This window comes from Cydia strobilella, chromosome 3 (genome assembly GCF_947568885.1).
Source record: "Cydia strobilella chromosome 3, ilCydStro3.1, whole genome shotgun sequence".
Lineage (NCBI taxonomy): Eukaryota > Metazoa > Arthropoda > Insecta > Lepidoptera > Tortricidae > Cydia > Cydia strobilella.
Genome location: NC_086043.1, coordinates 11,481,458 through 11,504,834, shown reverse-complemented (window position 1 = coordinate 11,504,834; position 23,377 = coordinate 11,481,458). Strand labels below are relative to the sequence as shown.

At 35.5% G+C, this 23,377-nt stretch overlaps 1 protein-coding gene across 1 annotated transcript; it reads left to right on the top strand.

The window, feature by feature from the left end:
* Positions 1–122: 122 nt before the first annotated feature.
* Positions 123–13,361, top strand: LOC134755862 (atrial natriuretic peptide-converting enzyme-like). The gene is made up of 5 exons (XM_063692495.1): positions 123–308; positions 1,460–2,571; positions 4,226–4,426; positions 4,918–5,037; positions 12,837–13,361. The coding sequence occupies exons 2-5, from the start codon at positions 1,533–1,535 to the stop codon at positions 13,064–13,066; spliced, it is 1,590 nt and encodes a 529-aa protein (XP_063548565.1). The 5' UTR covers positions 123–308; positions 1,460–1,532; the 3' UTR covers positions 13,067–13,361.
* The last annotated feature ends 10,016 nt before the right edge of the window (positions 13,362–23,377 follow it).

The following is a 23,377-nucleotide window of genomic DNA, read 5'->3' as shown; positions in this document are numbered from 1 at the left end:
AAACCTGCTGCGTGTCACTCTTGGCTGAACACAGCCTTTGGCCACTGGCAGCACCATACGTCACCAACCCCTAGCTATATCCCTTTCTAGCACACAATTTAAAATAAGCATCTCTTTTCTTTGCCAGTTTTACTCCAAAGGGGTTGTGTGGGTTGTTTAATGGTCGTCCCGGCAACGGAGCTCCGTCCACAAGACCCGCGGCTTACCGGCACGCTGACGTCCTACATTGTACTTCCATAATTAGACAATATTTAATATAGAAAATGTTCCAGTCAAGTGTGGGTTTAGACATCAACTTATAACAACACGTAAGTAGATAGCCGATAGATAACGTAGGTAGATACTAGATAGATTTAGACGTAAGATCGTACCGAACTCAGCTGACGCAGCACGTTGATATTAGAATTTATTAGCTAGTACGTGTCACATTCCAAATGTTAGTTCCCATACGTATATTTTTCTTAGTTGATTAATTAGATATTAGATTGATGATTAACGAATTAATACCTGTTTTAAAATTTACTTACCCTTAGGTACTTATTGAGTTACTTCATTCTTAAATCTGTATCTTCTAATAAGTTACAAAATATCTACGTAGGTGTAGGTACCTATTTAAACACAAATTAACTTAATTTTAATACGCAATTAAATGAAATTTCTATTTCATGTTACCTAATAGCTATATCCATTTATTTATTCAGGTCAAGAGGTTCAGATCAAACATAACGAAACAGTAGGTACCATTTAATCGTGATTTAGGCTTGATAATTAGAACTCTACTTAAGTTCGTTGTTTAGGACTAGAAATAACTCGTAAACTCGCATAAATAAGCATCTGGTATTCGATTAGGCGGTAATTTTGAAGTATTTGATGAGTAGGAAAAAAAATATTGTGATGGTTAAAATTATATCCTTAAAACTTACCACCTAAAGTGTTTGATAAAAATCCTCATGTATAAAAAAGACTGTTGGTCCGTATTCTTAAGTACCAGGTTATCTACTCACTTGAATGCGTCCGTCGTTAAACTTAAAAGATTACTGTTTTTTATATATATTAGAGGCGTTGCTGGGCACAGACCCCTCCTGCACTTAATCCCTTAATTTTAATTACGGACACGAATACCCGCATAGATTAAACGGTGTCATTTTCACGCAATTAGAATTAACCGTAAAAGATACTACATGATGCCCTTCTAAAATATCAAGTAACGTGCAACTGAGGTAGGGGGAGGAGGTAGGAACACCTATCAGTACCCGTACCATGAGTCACTACGTAATTTACTTTCTATACATTTCTCTCGCACTAATATGCGAGTACGAGCGAGATACATAGAAACTTTCCATCTAAGTTACGTGGTAGCCACATAGCTCCATACATTTTATTTTCTACCTAACCTTAGGTGTAGGTACTCGTACAGTACCTACAACAAGACACTAAAACGTCATTCTTTTTTTTTCAGACGTTCTCAATCAAAATAATGTAACTAAGTCCAATATAAATATGATAGACATACAAAGAAGCAATCGGACACTATGACATTGACGGACAGTTTTTCCGGAGAGATAGCTAGCGCGACCGATGATTCTACATCCAACTGGGATCAACTATACTGCTCCCATCTTTGGTCAAACAGCAACCTACGGAAAACAATACTCAACAATGTCCAAAGTGTGGACAATCGAGCGATTACGTATTGTTATACTTGCAGGGGAAAGATGAGAAAATATGAGATAAAATCTCCACGAACTGATTTCCGACCAAATGAGCATTCCACTCCAAACATAAGAATTTCCAAAGAGGTTGGCTTACCGTTAGATGACCCAAGAGAAGATTCCATATGTGAAGATATTAGTAGGACAGAAGGTTTCTCTTGTAGAAAAACTTCCACAAAAGACTCCGCCATCGCGGAGGTAGAAATTAACCGTTACATTCCATCAATATCTCATCAAATAGACTCAAGTGTCCGCCAAAAATTTACTTCCTATGAACCACAGCCTACTGAAAGTAATCCTCGAAGACTTAGGAAAAGCCTTAAAGGCATCGGATGTATCGTGAATTTTGCTCTAACTGAACCCGTGAAGAAGCGGACTCAGATCCAAGCGTGCTCAATAAGTGTGATGATTGTTGCTATTGTAGTTATAAGTTTTGTTTTGGTAAATTTTACTGCTCCTAGTTCTACACGTGTAAAAGTAATTAGTACAACTGTAGTGCCAACCCAACCCGTAATTGTAAATAAAACTTCGTCAGCAGTTACAAATATCGCATTACCGTCGGCACAACTGCCCGAAGTTCTCGCCACTGAAATATCATTGACAACAGAAGACGAGTTTAGCAGTACAACTGAAAATAATTCCTTAATTAATAATGTTTTATCTAAAATCCGTAAGAATATAAGGACTTATCCGAGAAACTCTAACAAAAGCAAAGAAAGCCAAAAACCAAAAGATATCATAAATCGAGACATTGTATCGCAAAGTTTCTGCTCGTGCCAAACAGATGAAATATGCATGCTAAACGAAAGCAGCGGAACGCCAGATTGCAAGAAAGCTATCGACGCCGATGATCCTACGGGTAAGTTCACATTACCCTTAGTACATGTATACCTATTTGTTTCCAACTGACGCAATCTTATTATGCTTAACCATACTTTAGCCATGGGTTAGGTAAAATGCATACATTTTATCATAAAGTAACTTATACTAGAGCGGTACTGTCATAGTAAATTTTGTAACCCCAGTAAGTTCACTGCCATCTGTCGACACACTTTAAAACTAAAAATGAAGATTTATAAAAATACGATAGAATGTATTTAAATATAGTTAAATGATTTTTTTATTTGCATTAATTATTTTTATGATTTTGACCCATGTTCTGTCACTGATATGCGTTAAAATTGTTAAATAACAAACGAAACCATCAACGCCATCTATACGACTGTAGGCCAAAACTAGTAGCGCCCTCTGAACGAGAATCAAATTTTCTTGATTTTTCGAGGCACGTTTTTTCCTTAGACTGTATCCATCTATTACGGAGTTATATCTATCTTTGATTTTATGGACCAGCTCTACCTTTTTAAATAAATATCATTACCCAATCAGAAGAAGACGTAAAAGTCTAGTCCACGAGTTCTGATAAATAAAGCGCTAGACTGCATGTTTATCGCCCTCGGCATTGCAAAATTAAATAAACATAATTCATAGGTTTTCGACTCGAGGGCTGCGTGTCTTAAACCCTAAAGCCACCCTAAAGCAAATAAAAGCCAAAAAGTTCTTGAAAGTTGATCTTTAAACGATAATTACTATAAACACATAATTAGACTAGTTATATGTTGTATGATTAGGCTTTTGTTATTATTTAATTGAAGCATTCGTTTATTTTTAGGGTTCCGTACCAAAAAGGTACAAAAGGAACCCTTATGGTGCGACTCTGTCCGTCTGTCACATTGCTAAATATCTCGAGAACTACTAAACTATCGATTTGAAATTTGGAATAGTTATCAACAACGCCAACCCAAACACATTGAATGTGTTATTTTTATTTTATTTAGATTAACTAAGGTAAATTCCCAGTATGATAAGGGGGAAAATTTCAAATTCTAGTTATTAGGTCAAGAGGGGTATCATTTGAAAGAGCTCAAATTAGACATTCCAACACATTTTTTTTTTCATAGTAAAAAAATAAAAATTATGAAGGAAAATGTGGAAAAATACCATTCCCCCTCCTTATCTCCGAAGTTTACCATCAAAAAATTATGATCCTTGTTTGTTACATAACATTAAGTTTATCATAAATATTACAGGAAAAATATAACCACATCTCTATCTTGATAACTTTTTTTTTTATCTTCAAAGAACATTTCGAAATTTAATTTGCAGGTGTTAATTATATAATTGTAATACTTGAAATTCGTGTGAGATTACACTAAAAACACCTATTTTCAAATAAAACTAAAATTGTTGAAATCGGTTTACATAATAAAGAATTATCCCTGAACCACCAAGATACATGAAATACACACAATTATACTTAGAATACTTGTGGTCAAAAGTCTTTCGTATTTTTACATGAGATGCGAGTGCGCGAGTTAAACGAATTCGCACTTGCCCGGTTTTTTTTAACATACGCACATTACGCACACTTATTATTGCCAGTGGGGCAGGTTCGTGAAGCTCTTATAGTTTTTCCTACTTATATTCTGAATTTCCTACTAAATTGTCCTCTACAGGTTGTGGAGGTCTGTGTGCCTTGGAGACCGAGGCATGTCAGCTAGTAGACAGACTGCGAGGTGTGCGCGTATGTCGGCAGCTGACTCTGGTCACGTGCTCGCCGCAAGAGTGGCGCTGTCGCAACGGGCTGTGCGTGCCGGCGACGGGGCGCTGCGACGGCGCCGTGCAGTGCTACGACAAGTCTGACGAGGCGCACTGCGGTAAGGACCATCTATGATGTTATGTGCCCTGAAGAAGCCACTTTGTAGACCGCCTATGAGCGCACGTATGTAGGCAGTTGAGCCCAGTGCAGTGACATGATCGCCGCAGGAGTAGTGGTTTCGCAACGGGCTGTACGCGCCGGCCGCGACACGCTGCAACAGCGTCGTGCAGGGCTACAATAAGTCTGACGAGACGCACTGTATTTCTGTTGCCGCTATAACAACAAATACTAAAAACAGAATAAAATAAATATTTAAGTAGGGCTCCCATACAACAAACTTGATTTTTTGCCGTTTTTTTTGCGTAATGGTACTCGCACTTGGCCGGCTTTTTTACTAACGAACAGACAGACGGTATAATACTCTTCGACTGCATATGGATGTTTAGTTTATATTGGCTTGCTTGAGCTAATTATGTAGGAATAATTGTGACGTTTTTTTTACTAATGGCGACAGAAAGGAGAAATTAATTTGATTGTTGCTTGTTACAGAGTGTGATCTAACGAAGCAGTTTCGTTGCGGTCACTTCATATCATGTTTCCCCAACAACAAGCTGTGCGACGGGATCATCGACTGCTGGGACGGTTTCGACGAAGTTAACTGCACGACAGGTTATTTATCAGTTTACTCTATACCTAGCATTTTACCTACCCATCAATTTTGCGAAATCGTGACTTTCTAACTGCAAACATTTTTATATTGCCCCTTAATTTTCACGGTTGTATGTTGTCTTTGTCACGTCTGATGGATTGCCGTTGCCAAGCATTTTTAACTTAGGAACTTACAGTGAGGTTCGAAATTGCATGGAGAAATTATGAATGGAATTCATTCAACTTGGATGGTAGGGATCAAAGATAGTATAGATAGATAACTAATAAGTAATAACTACGTTCTAAAAACGGGACTTTCTTTGAGCTACGTGTTTTGTTGAACTATGGGTATATATGTAGGTATGACAATGACGAAGTGGCAGGTTACTGATTAGATGTCAGTGAATCATTTCAATTTGAGTTTCCTTACGCAGAAAATTGAGAGAGTACCAAAGGCAAAATAAGAACAATGAAAGTGTGTCTACAAAAAAATTCGTGGCTGCGAAATAGTCTCGTGAAAAACGCTTGAGGCGTATTTACTCTAGCCTAGGACCAAAAGGGGCCTTGACCCGGGGCAGGAAGAGTCAAACCTCGATCAGTTTTGAGCGATAAACCTTTAGAAACCAAATAAATCATATAGTAAATAAGCCCATACTAGGTACAATATATACTACTAGGTACACTTTGTAGCAAGAGTACGCCTAATCCTTAAACCAATATCAAATATTAATGAGGACCGTGTGCGTTGGAGGGTCTGCCATCTTGTGGCCTAAATCGGAAACATAGACATTGTATGTACATTGCCAAAGCAAGTGCTACCATGTACCGTACTAGTACGTTTTCTTGTGCATAGATAGTAGGTTCCGCCATCTTGTGGGCTACATCGGAAGCATGAACTTCACATTTAAGCTTAAGCTTCTGTGCTGCCCCCTATAGTTAATGCACGCTCCCTATAGGGCCACAAACACGACCTGATTCTTTTCATTTCTCATGCTCTCAAAGAGGGTCATTGTTGTTTTAAAAGGGGTGCAGAAAATGAGACGTGTCTGCACTAGAGCATTTTACGTTCGAAGTACGATTTTTTTTAATTTTTTTAGGATAAGCAATTAAATTTGGAGTTTAAATGGATTTGTTATACAATTTCCATTCTGATATTTGACTCCCCATTCCATAAATAACGATACTTTTGCCTAAATTGTTAATTGAAAGTACCCTCAAGAAATACTGTAAAAATGTAAACTTAGTCATGTTTTTAAAAAACATATGCATTTTAGTTTCCTCGTATAGACCTGTACCAATAACTTCTGAGGTTATAAGAATATTAATGTTGCTTATTTTTTATATATAGTTTCCAGACCATATATTAAACCTAAAAATAATATTTTGTGTCATCCTAGGTATTTGCTTAGGTAGAAATTTAGGTATTTCTTTTTTCAATCAGCATTCTGTAAAAAAAATATTAGAGACGAAATTCTTTGTTTCCTTGTAAAGGCAAAGTGGCTTCCGACGTACACACGCATTTTGTGTCATTTTCATCCACGGGTATAATGGCATTTAATAAATACCTAATATTGATCCTAAAACGCCTAAAAAAATATTAGAGTCGGTAAGTGAAGTGTTGTACTTTACAGAACATTGTTATATGTTATTCAAACAAATCTGTGTCAAATTCATCCACCGCTTTTATTTAAAAAAAATTTTTTTCTAATTAACACCCTGTATCTGCCACAAAAAAAAATTCATATTATTAAGTTTACGTCTACAATATTATAATACCACATTGAGACATCATTCATAATTTGGGTCATTTTGATCCACGGTTTTTTTACTATCTGGCAAAATAAAACACAATTGAGCAAGAAGGGCGTGCGCGGGGAAGGGTACCTACGCGGGTGGGGTGCTTATTATACTTGCCGCAATATCAGCTGGCGACTGAGATCTTAATACTATCTCCTTTACCCTTGTTAAGACCAACCAAGAGTGAAAGAGATGGCATTATGAGCTGTCTCGCCACTTAGTTTTGCGATACAGTGTATTTATTTCATTCGGAGGCATAATTACATTGTCTTATCAATTTTACCGTAGTAGGTATATAAATATAATTAAAAATAAACTGTAGGCTGCACTCCTCATACTGACCAACATTTGTGACGTTCCTAATCAAAAGGTACCACTTTCTCTGACAGGTTATTTGTATAAAGATATAATCAAATTTCGTTTTTATGGTAAACGACAAAGTGGTACCTACCTTTTGATTGAGAATGTTACATCAGCGACTTAAAAATTACTTTTGTTTCGATTTTTAGTAGACTTTTTAAGTTTATTTTAAGACGCAATTTATTGTGATTTTTGTTATGTTTAAGCGTGGCAAGCAACATTAATTACAATGATGATGATGTTCATTAAATACAATACTTTTTCATACTATACTAAACTGTCACCCTATAAATGAGAATGAACAGCGCCCTCTTGACAATAATCATATATTACTGGTCAGGCTTTAATATGTGTCATAATTTAGTAAAGTCCCCTTTGTGGATTCTAAGTTTCCGAGTGACAGCAGTTTAATGAAAGCGTTTTTTTTTTAAATATAAATTAAGGGTTGAATAAAGAGAAAAGAAAATTTGATTATTTTTGCGCTACGACGCACGGTTTAGGAGATACAGCCCTATAGTTTTTTTTTTTTTTTTTTTTTTTTACATTGTGTTTTTTGTACCTATATATTACTTTGGGGTTTCATAAAGGGGAACGAAATTTTAATTATTTTTGCGCTACGACGCATGGTTTAGGAGATCAAGCCCTATAAAAAAAATCTCTTTTTTTTGCGTTTTTTTTGTATAAATTACTGGTTACATAAAGGGGACCGAAAAGTTGATTATTTTTGCGCTACGACGCACGGTTTAGGAGATACAGCCCTATATAGATTTTTTTCTTTTTCTTTTTTACGTTTTTAAATCTTAATTAAGGGCTTCTTAAGGGGAACGAAAATTTGATTATTTTTCGCTACCATGCACGGTTTAGGAGATACATCCCTAAAGTTTTTTTGTTGTTTTTTTTTTCTTTTTTTTGTCATTGCGTTTTTTGTTATTACTTTGGGGCTTCATAAAGGGGAACGAAAATTTTATTATTTTTGCGCTACGACACATGGTTTAGGAGATACAGCCCTATAAAGATTTTTTTTTTAAAGTTTGCGTTTTTTTAAATATAAATTATGGGTTGCATAAAGGGGAACGAAAATTTTATTGTTTTTGCGGTACCACGCACGGTTTAGGAGATACAGCTCTATAAAGTTTTTTTTCCTGGTTTTATTTTGTTTTTTTTTTTTAAGTATTAATTACGGGTTTCTTGAAGGGGTTTGTTTTATTATTTTTGCGCTACGACGCATGGTTTAAGAGATACAGCCCTGTAATGTTTTTTTTTTTAATTTTGCGTTTTTTTTAAAGTATTAATTAAGAGTTTCTTAAAGGGGAACGAAAAATTGATTATTTTTGCGCTACGATGCACGATTTACGAGATGCAGCCCTATAAAGATTTTCTTTTTGTTTTTTTTTTTCATTGTGTTTTTTGTATATTAGTTTGGGGTTCCACAAAGGGGAACGAAAATTTGATTATTTTTGCGCTACGACGGTTTAGGAGATACAGCCCTATAAAGTTTTTTTTTTTTTTTTTCATTGTGTTTTTTGTATATTACTTTGGGGTTCTGTAAAGGGGAACGAAAATTTTATTATTTTTGCGCTACGACGCATGGTTTAGAAGATACAGCCCTAAAATGATTTTTTCCTCTTTTTGTTTTTTGCGTTTTTCAATCTTAATTAGGGGTTTCTTTCTTAAAGGGGTTTTTTTAATTATTTTTGCGCTACGATGCACGGTGTAGGAGATAGAGCCCTATAAAGTTTTTTGTTATTTTTTTTTCTTTTTTTTCATTGTGTTTTTAGTATATTACTTTGGGGCTTCATAAAGGGGAACGAAATTCTTATTATTTTTGCGCTACGACGCATGGTTTAAGAGATACAGCCCTATAATGATTTTTTTTTTAAATTTTTGCGTTTTTTTAAATATAAATTATGGGTTGCATAAAGGGGAACGAAATTTTTATTATTTTTGCGCCACCACGCACGGTTTAGGAGATATTTTATATCTATATATATAGCTATAATAGCTCTATAAAGTTTTTTTCCTGTTTTTTTTTTTAAGTTTTAATTAAGGGTTTCTTAAGGGGAACGAAAATTTGATTATTTTTGTGCTACGATGCACGGTTTAGGAGATGCAGCCCTATAAAGATTTTTTTGTTGTTTTTTTTTTTCATTGTGTTTTTTGTATATTACTTTGGGTTTCCGTATAGGGGAACGAAAATTTTGTTATTTTTGCGCTACCACGCACGGTTTAGGAGATATAGCTCTATAAAGATTTTTTCCTGTTTTTTTATGTTTTTTTTTTTAAGTATTAATTAAGGGTTTCTTAAAGGGGAACGAAAAATTGTATATTTTTGCGCTACGATGCACGATTTAGGAGATGCAGCCCTATAAAGATTTTTTTTTTTTTTTTTTTTCATTGTGTTTTTTGTATATTAGTTTGGGGTTCCATAAAGGGGAACGAAAATTTGATTATTTTTGCGCTACGACGGTTTAGGAGATACAGCCCTATAAAGTTTTTTTTTGTTTTTTTTTATTGCGTTTTTTTTAAATATAAATTAATGGTTACATAAACGGGACCGAAACGTTTATTTTTGCGCTACGACGCACGGTTTAGGAGATACAGCCCTATAAAGATTTTTTCCTCTTTTTTTTCTTTTTTGCGTTTTTAAATCTTACTAAGGGGCTTCTTAAAGGGGAGCGAAAATTTGATTATTTTTGCGCTACGATGCACGATTTAGGAGATCCAGCTAATACAGCCCTATAAAGATTTTGTTTCTTTTTTTTTTTTCATTGTATTTTTCATGTATTACTTTTGGGTTACATAAAGGGGAACGAAAATTTTATTATTTTTGCGCTACGACGCATGGTTTAGGAGATACAGTCCTATATTTTTTTTACAATGCATGTGCTCGAAAAGTGCGTTTCCTACGGAGCCATATCGTGCGGAAAGTACTGCTTTTCCGCACTAGTGCTTTTTGTTTTCAATTTTTTTTTACAGTACATATGGTGCTACTTTCTCGCACTAGTGCGGAAAAGAGCACTTACCGTGCATATGTCGAAAGTTTAAAGGGCCATATGTACTGTAAAACGTACGATACACGTGCGAATAGGTAATTCGCAACTCGTGTCGATTTAAAACACTCCTTTTAATAATTAAACTTATTTGCCATGATATGTTTTTTTATTTACTCGCACAATGCATAGTAAAACATTGTATGATACACGTGCGTAAAGATGATTTCCGCATTTTTTTATCAAAGAATGAAAGAAAGTCACGGTATTAATAACCAAATTTTACTTTAGTGGTACCTTTTCCCTATCACTGTCACAAATGTATGTGGCGTTCACGTAAACGCGATATTTTTGAGATTTCCCTGCGCAATGTTGCCAGCTCGCTCGCAAATCAAACATGTACTTACAGTTCTTTTGCATAATGGTGACATTGTACAATATCTATAAGTTTTAAATAGGTAAAAGATAATTCGACGCATTCTTTGCTTGCTTGTTGCTTGTTGTTGTGTTGTTTGCGTAACTTCTTTGAATAAGTTGCGTTAATTTGGCGCACAGGCGAAGTAAACATGCGTTGCGTACGGCAAGGTCACGCCGCGGCCCCACCCTGCACGGCCTCCGTTGCCCATTCAGACCGCCCGCTAGCTTCGTTTGAACGCAAATAATATTTTTGTAATATTTGTTTATGCAGTGGATGCAAGTGACACAAATTCATACATCTTATTTATCCCGCATTTCAAATTAATAAGATGTAAACTCTAATATCTTTAATATTCTTTTGTAACGGTGACAGACTGTTACAACAAAATCATCAAATATCTTATGAAGCTATGCCTTAATAAGACACAAAATCATTTAATGGACCTATTTAAACGATTAAATTCGACCTAAGTAATTTTTTTTAACTCTAATTTTTTTTTGTGTCATTTAGAATATTATGACATAGTATCAGATTGCAGTGGACGTAATTGACACAAACTATGTTTTCACACTAAAAACACTATCCTAAATGCAACACAGTTACATGTTTTCTCTCGAATATTTTTTTCTCCAAAATAATTGAAAATAAAAAATAATTACCACAAAATAACAAATTACTAGAAAAGCAAATTATATATATGACACAAAACAAAATGTAAGATTTACATCTTAACAAAGTATTCATAAGCGAAAACAGAATTGACTTTAATATTTTTATAACCTAGGGGTCAAAATATAGCCAGCGGTACAGGTCTACGTATTCGAAATGAAAAGTAGAGTGGGCTAACTCGGGTGAAAAACATCATTTCAGTCTCGGACTCGGATCAGGTTGAGACCGCTCAACTGATCTGCGCTGGAGCGAAAACTCTTTAGGAGTATTCCAGCGTATCAAAACCGTCTTGTGTGATGCGGAAGGGTCCTGGATTTTCCCCAGGCGACCATCCTTCCACGCAGTCCTACCGCTCTAATTGCCCTAGTGCAATAGAGCCCGTCAGGTTCAAAAAAAAAAACCTCGGACTATTGGCGCTCTCACTGCGTTCGAGCGCCAAAATACCTCGGCAGGAACGAGTGCCTTTCATCCCTTGTTTAACAATCTACTATTGTTTCAGGTTTTTTTCGAAATGGTAAAGCGAACGTCGTTGATTTATAAATACCTAGGTACCTAGGTACTCGTATTATTATTATACCGAATGTGAAGTAAATCGCCGTGACCTTGATTTGGTAGCCTCGAAACTGGGTTAAGTTATAAATGTATTCACTCAAACTAACGGGAGTTCCTACTCATTATAATCTATATTGACATAAATTTGGTTCATAACGAACGCCGCGACAAATTTTATCGAACTGCTAATGAGTAAATACATTTTGTTAAGGTTACGGACAATATGGGTAACTGATGACGCTAGACGCTAGGCTATCAACTCTTAGCCCCTAACCTTAATAAGCAGACTCGTGTAAAACGGTAATTGTTATTGTCGTAGTGGCAATTAGTTTATCTCGTAATTAATGTCAGGTATGTATAGGTAAGGTACCTACCTACCTACCTATGATTAATTTTTGGGAGTCAAATCGACCACATTCCGCACTGAAAATTTAAACATGCAAGTACTCGTATTGCAGGTACCTTTTTTGTGTTTTGGCACAGTAACCGTCACAATAACAAATTTTATACGGTATTGTACTTAGGTTTGTAGTTTTTATTAACATTTGTGACCGACAATAGCTCTGAAGAATTAATGACTCGCCCAACACCGTACCGAACCTGTCCCAAATATAAAAAAAATCGATATATATACAAGATTTGGTTAAGTGAGAATTGTATTTGTGTTGTGTAGTTAAATACGGAGCTAATTTAATTTATTTTAATTGGTATCTTGGTCTGGGCTGAAAAACAGCGCTGCAGTGTCACTCACGCTGAGCTGATGCTGGCAGCATTATGCTGACGCCCAAACCATTTGTCACAGCAAATGTTTAGTTATTAAGTTACAGATATAAGGTTAAGGTTATAGATATAATGTTTATAGGTTAAGTAACTTTTTGATATTGTGTTTTCTGTATTCGCTGTTGTGGCAATAAATACATATTCATTCATTCAATATTACATAATTAAATTCATGATTTCGCAAGTTATTTTACAAACGACACTTATCCTTATCTCTTGGCAGCCAAAGTATTAAATTTTCATAACTGTTCCAGAATGTCCCGAAGACCAGTTCACCTGCACAGACGGTCAATGCATCCTCGAGTCTCGCTTCTGCGACGGTTACACCGACTGCCCGGACGGTAGTGACGAACCGCGCGGCTGCGACGGCGGTTGTAGTAAACACGAGTTGCAATGCAGGAATCGGCGCTGCGTGTCTAACACCGTGAGGTGCGACGGGCATGACAACTGCGGCGACGCTACTGATGAAGTCAACTGCTCTTGATGATCATTATTCCGTTATACAATATTCCCTTTTATTTATGGCATGGTGGCTACAGTCAACACGAGTTGCAATGCAGGAATCGACGCTGCGTGTCTACCAACGTGAGGTGCGACGGCCATAACAACTTCGGCGACGCTACTGATGAAGTCAACTGCTCTCGGTTATGCATTCTTCCATTATACATACAATATTCCGATTTTGTTTGCTACGACGGCGGTTGCAGTAAGGCTGGTTTTAGTGTCGCGCTGACCATCGGCGCTGACAGGCCAATAGGTCATCATGTTTATTAGGAAGCGTTTTAGAACAACTCCGATCATCTGTATGACACTAAAACCAGCCTATTAACACTGGCGATGCCACGCTGGTGAAGTTCACTGCTCTTGATGGTCCATCTTTCCCTTTATACAATATTCAAATTTTATTTTGAGTGTAGTGTTGATATAGTGACTGTTTTAAGTAATTTTAATTGAATTTTGTGTAATTCATAAATTACATTACTTTGTATTAATAGATAGTTAAATAAATAGTGACTGAAATTAATGACTCTTTTTGACTTCATGAATTTAGCGTCCCTATTATTATAGCCATTATAGCCTTTCCGATGGTGTAGGTATTATAGTTGGTCAAGCAAATCTTGTCAGTAGAAAAAGGCGGCAATTTAAAAAAACCGGCCAAGTGCGAGTCGGACTCGCGCACGAAGGGTTCCGTACTGTGGTGTTCATAAATAAATAAATCAATCAGATGCGTTGGCAACACTAGTCAGACTGTCATGGCGGAGGGTGTTTCGAGCGCACTGTGTGGAACAATAATAAATTGTTTTATTTATAATATAATTAATCCAAGAGTGGTTAGATTAACGGATGTAAATCTAAACACCACAAGTGGCGACGAGGTAAATCAGAAAACTGTAAGTAAACACGACATGTGACAAATAAGCGTGCAGAAATAAATAAGGCGCCATGTTTACCAACAATTGCAGCGGCAATAAATGGTATCGAAATTCTAACTAAATAAGTACAATTCAATTCAATCTTGCAAGATAGACAAACGATTGCAGTAAATGAATGTATATTCATGTCGTAAATAACGAAAATACCAACAAGTTGGTTTAGGCTGATGCCGTATGTATGGTGTAGGTTACTCGTACGGCCGAGTTGTAAAGTCCTAGTAAAGCCATAAACCCAAATAACGAAAATACCAACAAGTTGGTGTAGGCTGATGCCGGATGTATGGTGTAGGTTACTCGTACGGCCGAGTTGTAAAGTCCTAGTAAAGCCATAAACCCCATAAAATGATGGGAAGAAATCGCTAAAATGTCAAATGACTACTGGCTGCGGCCGAAAATGATGTAAACTCGTACGTCCGAGTTGTCAAATAATACATCATACACCCCACAAAATGGATGGGAACGAATAAAGCGATAAATTGATGAAAATTAATTTTATTGTACTTGTTAGTTATTCATAAAATCTATGTACCATGAGTACTTATCTAATAAAAAATTATGAAAACTGGAATATGACCTGCATGTACAGGGTAATCTAAAGGAAAAGTAAATGCTTGGTGGTATTTCCACATATAAAGACATAATAAACAAATAAATTATCCCCTAGTTGCTCAGAATTACAAAAGGACTCGTATTTTGTATCTTCATTTTGACAGATCACAATTACTACTGTGCTTTTTCTAATGCCTTAATGGGTGTAACCCGGAGGCGTCTGTGGATTGCAAATGGAGTCTAATCTAAATGTTTTATTACAAGATAAATTGGCAAGATGACATTATGTTGAATCAATAATACACTGTCTAGTGAAGTAGATAAATGAGCAATTTATCACAATGATTTGGATTATCTAATAATGTATGGAAATACAAGAACTCCAAAGTATCACACTTACACAAGGTTATTTTGTTTTCAAATTTCAAAATGAAAAGAAGAGATTGTGTGTTCGATTCCTTATTGTATGCTGCATAATAATAAAATAAAAATAGCCTTTTGTTTCAGACAATTACATAGTTTCACTTGTTATCTTTGTATATTACATCTTAATTATTTATTATAATAGGGTTGTCTGTATGCCTTTTGTTGGCAAAGGCCTCCCCCAACTCTTTCCATTTCTCTCTTTCTAGTGCTATGCTGCATAATAGTACATTGCATTTTAAATTTTAAAATGAGATTTATAAGAATTAATATTGTAATCAGTAATATACATACAAGACATCTGAAACAAAATAAGCTCTCAAAAGTTCATGACTTGTCCATTCAATAAACCCAAATTTTAGCAGTATCTGTTCAAATGATTCCCTGCATTTTATTGAAAAGTAGATGTATATAGTTATTTGTTATACAAACTGTAAATATTTAAATAGCAATTTTCTTGTTTCCTGTACATCAAGATGGCTTTTACTGGAATTGGATCTCGCATATAAGCATTTCTGACTTGTGGATTGTTTTAAGTTTTAACAGGATGAGTCTCATACAAACATTTGATTCTCAAGATATACCGGAACAAGTGATATCATTGAAATCAACATTTGTCATCTAGCCTATTCAATTAAATTTTGTCTTATGGTAGACAAGTTATGAGCAACAACAAATGTCAACAAGTTGACTTAGATTATATATCTTATATTAACTTTATTAGTTCTTATCAAATTCTACAATGGAGGCACTAAAGAAGTTGTTTAAGACACCTGTTATAAAATGATTCACATTGCAGGAGCTTATCCCTGGAAGGGGAAGCCGTTTTAGTGTTAACAATGTTAACATATACATGTTAGAAAAAATAAAAAATAAAATAAAAGAAAAACTGAAAGAGAGGTCTGACAGACAAGGCCTTAGTAGAGAATACAACAATGTCCCGGAGTAGATTTACTCTAGGAATGTGTACTAACAATTAATATGAGTTTTCAGGTTTCTTGGGCATCACCAGATTTTACAAAACTACAGAGCAAAATAATTATACTGGGTGTTAATGCAAATGTTAAGTTATATTGATATGTCACAATATGTCCTAATTAACACATTGAGAACAACAACTTCAGTAAAATTGTTGTTTGCAACGTCTGTGGGTGTTGTTCAACATTGTCAGAGAAAATATCAGTGACCAGGAATGGAGACTGACTTAGCTGCGTGAGGTATAATGATGTCAGCACCTGTGGTATGTTACGAGCCATATATATTTCTAAATGTCAGTGGAATAGGGTAAGTGCAAGTAAAAAGAAAATCTTAATGGAGTTTTGATTTAACCTTACTAGTGATCATGTCGAAATTGTCAACTCTTGAGTGGCAGTGATTTAGACCACCTCATCGAAATTGAAATTAAATTCGACGGGCACATATTGGTATCCATATCTTAAAACCTTCCAGTCTTAAACCATATCTTATTCTTGTGCATTGTGCGGCCTGCATTTGTTAGGCAAGCTGGCAATGTCTCTTACTCTGTATTAACCTTTTGGACGCCAATGACCGATATATCGGCACCGCAGGTACAATGCGCAAAGACGGATTCATCCATCACAGACCACAGCGCAACAGAGCGTGCATGTGCATCAAGTTCAATTTCAGTTTTGACACTTCGGTGACGTGACGTTCGAGTGACAGCTTTTGTGTTTGACATGGCGTCAAAAAGGTTAAATAATAAATACATTAGGTCCAAGGATATACAATCACCTTATAGGAGGGATTAGAATAATGTACTTATTAGTGTCAATGTTACCTATGATGTTTTTTAAACAAATTTATGGTAGATTGCTTCCTTGAAATTTTCAGCAAGTATTTTCAGGAACAAGGTATCCTATGACATTAAAACTCAATATTTCATGAAATGTGTACATTATAAATAGCAATGGAGTATTACGTTTTTAAGGCAGAGGGTATATATTTTCCACCTGATTTTGAACTATATTTCAAGTTATAGGGTTCATTTTTGCGTTAAATTGTTGACGCTTATGCCTTATTAATGGCCTGAAATGTATACCTGTAACAGAACAAATAAATACCTAAATACTACTGTATACTGCTTATACTAGTCCATACCACAAGTCCATTATGTATTTACGCAAGAAAGACAACATCAAATTATTACATGTCAATCAACTTGATTAACGGCTCACAACACAAACAACTGCTTGAATTGTTTATATACCACTTATGTACCTTCCCAAATGGGTATAAAACACACCCATAGCGTGGTGACAGATGAATCGTCTGGATTTCTCTTACAGGAAGTTCACAACCAACCAATGCGGCTGAAAACTGACTACGTGCTAAACAGTCCATTTGGAGTGCAAATTCCTGGCGAAGGTCGGTGGAGTTTATCTGGTGGTTACAAATATTGCACTGAATCCTCCATCAAGCAAATAACGCAAGTTAGCCACGACGTTTTGTCGCCATAATTTGGTTTCTGTTGTTTTGAAATACATATGTATTATGTATTTTATGTAAGTATTTAGATACCAACAGTACCAACACAGAATAAAAATAGTAAAATGTGAAGCGATTTCAAATATCTTGATTGTTTATGACAATTAAGTGCATTGTAACGATTACAGCGCCACCTGCGTGGCGTATGTATCCTTATATTTACTTACTTGTAGACAAAATGTGCGTGATATGGGGATTCAAATCTATGTGAAACATGTTTAGATGTTTGTCACTAATTATTGTAATTAATTGATACTGACATGTTATAAATAAAGATAATCTGTCTTAATACTTAATAGCGGTAGCAAAAGGGTAACTACTAATATATATAGCATAAACTAAAACTTTTAGTTACCAAGGATTTTAATTTTCAGTGCCCTTACAGGGTCATAACTATTATTTATTATGTACCATCATATGTACCAATGAAAGAAATTAATGACTGATTACTGATTAAAATTATGGTGTAGAATGTTGAAAATGTGCACATTGGCTCATATAGGTAGTTTCAACTACAAAAAATATTGTAAGTATGAAAGTTTATTAAACATATATATATGCTTCATGTATTTATCTATAGTGGGTTAATAGATTTATCTATAGTTGGTCAAACCAAATTGGCAATAAATAGGAACAATACTCATCCTTTTCTTTTGTGTGCTGGTGCTAGTGTAAGACAAGGATAGTATGATTCTCTGTCTATGTTTGAAATGTGACAGTCCTTGACAAACTAACAGATTTTATTATGTATGATATAATTGCAAGTATACACTGAAATGAATAGATGCAGATTGTAACAAAAGTACTTAAAATTTCATTTAAAAGAAAGGAGAGGTAATAGATTATAAATGTCATAGGTATCTCTACAAAAGAGGATACACTGCGAACAAGATATTTATGGAACAATCATTATTATACTGGATGTACAGGTCATAGATGTATCAGTATTGCTACAGTGAATGTTACATGTCATTGATGTATCAGTATATGGTCTACTTTAACTACCTACATTAAGGACTAATCTAGACTCAAGTAAGAATATATATATGTTGTGCTACTAACCAGTGGTACATATTTCTAGTCTAACATCACTCATTGTTGTTAACATATTAAGCATCCAAAGCTGGCTAGGTAATATATAGTCGTGATCATATTGTAAACATAATGATTGTACACTAAAGGGTATTTACAAGAAATAAGGTTTCTAAGACTATGTGGAAAGCTGTAATATTATTGGTAACTGGAGTTCAACTTCTTGATATTATCATTAGGTGTTGTCATTCATAGGTGAACACCGAGTTAATAAAAAGTGTGTGGTGATTTATTAGTTTTGTCATTGTTTCTAAATGCATTATTTTAATTGTTACCACTCATTTGGTTAAAGCTAAGATGCTGATTAGAAATGTGTGTAGTGCGAGTTTACTTTTTGTTATTTAGTAAATGGTTCATTTTATGAATTGTTCTACAATTTCAAATTTGTTAAAAGGGAAGAGATGTGGTGTTCATAAATAAATAAATCAATCAGATGCGTTGGCAACACTAGTCAGACTGTCATGGCGGAGGGTGTTTCGAGCGCACTGTGTGGAACAATAATAAATTGTTTTATTTATAATATAATTAATCCAAGAGTGGTTAGATTAACGGATGTAAATCTAAACACCACACGTACCATTACGGAAAAAAACAGCAAAAAATCACGCTTGTTGTATGGGAGCCCCATTTAAATATTTATATTATTCTATTTTTAGTATTTGTTGTTATAGCGGCAACAGAAATACATCATCTGTCAAAATTTCAACTGTCTAGCTATGGATGGTATAGAAAGGATCGCAATCTCTTATGGCAGAATTGTTGTAAAAGTGACCGCGTTAAGCTTTAAATTATAGTTCCTAATCTCTCCGGCGGCGCTAGTTAGGCTCTGGGACATGAGTATAACATGAACCATATAAGGTAACAAATAACCCGACCAAATTACGAAGATTGTTTTTGGTAGTATTTCGGTGTATGGTGGCGCCGCCTAATTACTGTTTTTTGATGGACACTTTTCATACATAGAGATTTGGCTCCTTTATACAGTCTCCATGTGTCTAGCTATCACGGTTCATGAGATACAGCCTGGTACAAACTTTGAACTTCGCGCCTTTACTTTTGATGACGGAAATGAAATGGTTAGCCATGGGGTAGCCTATGGATGGTATAGAAAGGATGCCAATCTCTTATGGCAGAATTGTTGCAAAAGTAACCGCTTTCAGCTTTAAATAATAGTTCCTAATCTCGCCAGTGACGCTAGTTAGGCTCTGGGACATGAGTATAACATGAACCAACAAATAACCCGACCAAATTACGTAGGTTGTTTTTGGTAGTATTTCGGTGTATGGTGGCGCCGCCTAATTACTGATTTTTGATGGACACTTTTCATACATAGAGATTTGGCTCCTTTATATAGTCTCCATGGTCTCCATGGGTTAACCCAAAGAGTAAAGTCTCGAAAGTCTCCTATATATTATACTACTCTTTGGAGTAAAGTAAGTATGGTTAGCCAAAGAAACTTATATGTAGTTGGTCAAATCAAACTGTCAGTAAATAAGAACAGAAAAAAACTAGGAAAAAAACAATACTCATCCTTTTCTTTTGCGTGCTAGTACTAGTGTAAGACAAATATAGTATGATTCTCTCTGTCTATGTTTGAAATGAGACAGTAAATGTAAATACTACCCAAAAATGTAGTATGTAACTATGTACCATGGAAGCAAGAACCCTACTAATAGTGTTGTGTTCCTGCCGGTGAGTAAGGTTGCCAGAGCTCGAGGGAGAGGAGTGTTAGGGTCGGCAACGCGCATGTAACTCCTCTGGAGTTGCAGGCGTACATAGGCTATGGAGACTGCTTAACATCAGGCGGGCCGTATGCTTGTTTGCCACCGACGTAGTATAAAAAAAAATGAATACTGAATACAGCCCTTTGACAAACTATAGCATCTGAGGGCCTACCGCGAACCACGTTCGACGTGTTGCCTCTTTGTCGCATTTGTATATTCGTAAGTAAGTGTGACAGGAAGGCACACGTCGAACGTGGTTCGCGGTAGACCCTCTCGAGTTTTCAAAATATAGCCGGTCAAACAAGTTTGTCAATAGAAAAAGGCTCGAATTTTATTTTTTCTATGGGACGATAAGACGATAACCCTACGCGCCTACATTTTTCGAATTTACCGCTCTTTTCTACTGACGGAAATTGCTTGACAGAGTATATTATTGATATCGATTCAGTTTAGCCAACATTAAAATGCCAAGTTGAGTTAAGTCAATTCTTTATCTGTGATTCTGTGGTTTCTGGCAGCCTGGCGCAACCACAGATTATTAACTAGTCACTAGACCATAGACCTAGCATTACATAGACCAGCTATACGCGTGCGCCCGTAAGGGATAGACATAGATGACGTCATAAACGTGGGGATACCGTATTGGTAAAAATTACCCCAATATTTGATATCACGTTGGGGCGATTACCCTGGAGGCAAAGTTAGCTTCAAATTCAAATCGTTTATTTACCAAATATTTTACAAGTTGACATCACAGGTTGAACAAAAAATAATAAATTAGATTTTACAATTAAGTTAATATCCATCGGCCCCAAACTAGGCGCAGCCTGTATCTCGGGAACCGGGTAAATACAATTTACTGAGAAATTTTAACAATACTGAGTATGATGGCCGTTGATTGAACGAGAGATATCAAATATGAACTATAAATTAATTGAACTACAAAAAAGTGCATGCAGGAAAATATATGCAAACAAAAAAAAAATACAATCAAAATAAAGCATTCAGGAGAGACATGCGTGAGGGGTTTTTTTTTTTTTTTTGACGCTTGTTTGACGGTATTAAAAAATTGTTAAATAAAATGTCAATGGGCCGTTCTTTTTAGGCGTATAAACAATGAAATACCTCCTATAATTCGCGCAGGTGGTACAAAACTAAACATGTTTAGTAAATAAAACGTAAAATAAAATGTATTATGGGTTTTAATTTAAAGAAATCACAAATCGCAATCACACCAATTAATGTACACCACATTTAATCTTCACAACATTTGTTTATTTATTTTTTGGAATTAGAAGTACGAAAAAACTTCGAGGTCAAAATTACCCATAAAATTATGATATTTTTATCTGGTATCCCTAACATGATTGTTATGCAGCTAAATTAAGAAGAAGTTTAAAAATGGCTGACCTCAGACTCCTACCTACCTACGTAATTTGGGCGGATAATTTTACAAATAATGTTTTGTTAATTTGCGTAAATAATTGTGATATTTTTATTGAAATCGTTTGATTCTACATTGCTTTGAGTGTAACGTAATTTTACGATGTTATTCTTACATATTGCGTTAAGAGGAAGGTGTAAAATACCGTACTTACGTGTGAAAGGTTATGATCTCATATTTTTGCTCAGAGCGGCTATTACAGCCGATTACAGAACAATTCACCAGTATTTTATCAAAGTTCAAGCATTCAAAACGCTAACCATCACTATATTTCATAAGAGAAAGCACAATTTCATACAAAACAACGATAATTAAACAAGCAACGAACAAACATGACATGTCACGTACTTATTTGTTTGCCACAACCTCGGTTGTGGCAGCGGTGGAAAAGTGAAACTATGACAAGGACAAACAATAACAGCGCTTTCTCTGCTACTCCTACTGAAAGATACATAAGACTATCCCGTTCGGTCATTTTCCCCCACTCCTCATGACCGATCCAGTTATACTAGATTCATGCACTAGACCTATACTAAAATGATTCCATTGGCCAGTAAGGAAGTCCCGTCTCTTTAAACGTAGTGGTTATATACTCTGGTTTCTGGCGTGAGATGCTATTCTATAATCTATGAATGACAGTGTTGCCAGATCGTCCCAAATAGGACGATTTTCCGTCCTTTTTAATGTCACACCGTCCCTTTGTCGTCCCTTCCGAACTACCGTCCCTTTTGGGCATCGAGCGTCCAGTATAAAAGCTTTTGAAAATCTTTACCGAAATACCGTCATTACCGTCCATCGACGGTACATATCGAGTACCTAAGTAGCATGTGCCTATGTATTTGTCTATACATCGATAATTTGCCTGTTTTGAAGAAGCCTGATGTACTAACAACGCACTAATATTGATAGTTTTGACCATTTGCATTGATCGCAGGTACACAAATTATGATAAAAATGTTCCAACTTTGTTTTCGTCCCATTGTGATAAAACCCGTCCCTTTTTAGATTAAAAGGTCTGACCAGGAATATATGATCATTGTCAAGAGGGCGCTATTATTCTCATTTATATGGCAACAGTTCAGTATAGTCTGAGCAATGTGGATTGGCAACTCGTTTGACTTACATCTACTTTTCTTCACCGTAATCAAAATCAGAACCCATTTATTTGGTGTCTACACATTTTTTTATAGTCGGTACTTCTTTTTTGGCGTATAAAATTCATGTATTTTCTTACGTATCACACATAGGTCAACATCATCTAATTGCATCTTCTTTTTTATTTTTGGTTTGCATAAAACCTCAGGAGATGCCTTCTCTCGTAATCCGTGTAATTGATGCCTCCGATTTACCTCGAAATTTATATAAAATTACATATATGTATTTAATTTAGTCGTAACATAACAAGATGGTGTGATTACTATTAGCCACAACATCAGCTCAGCTCTATAGTTGAAAAAATATTTCGTCTATCATGTTACTCCATTCTGGGAAGAGGCCTACATCTAAGATTGGATCACCAAACGGCCACTATGATGATGATGATGGTCGTGTTACTAGGTATATGTTCCGTAACCTTACATGGGTTCTGCTACATTGTCAATTAACAATAATATTGATCGTCTCCA

Excerpts from the sequence above, each read along its gene's own strand:
- LOC134755862 (XM_063692495.1), top strand. The coding sequence starts at position 1,533 with ATGACATTGACGGACAGTTTTTCCGGAGAGATAGCTAGCGCGACCGAT. Across the intron at positions 4,427-4,917 it reads GTCTGACGAGGCGCACTGCG|AGTGTGATCTAACGAAGCAG; the intron begins GTAAGGACCATC and ends TGCTTGTTACAG. Across the intron at positions 5,038-12,836 it reads CGAAGTTAACTGCACGACAG|AATGTCCCGAAGACCAGTTC; the intron begins GTTATTTATCAG and ends TAACTGTTCCAG.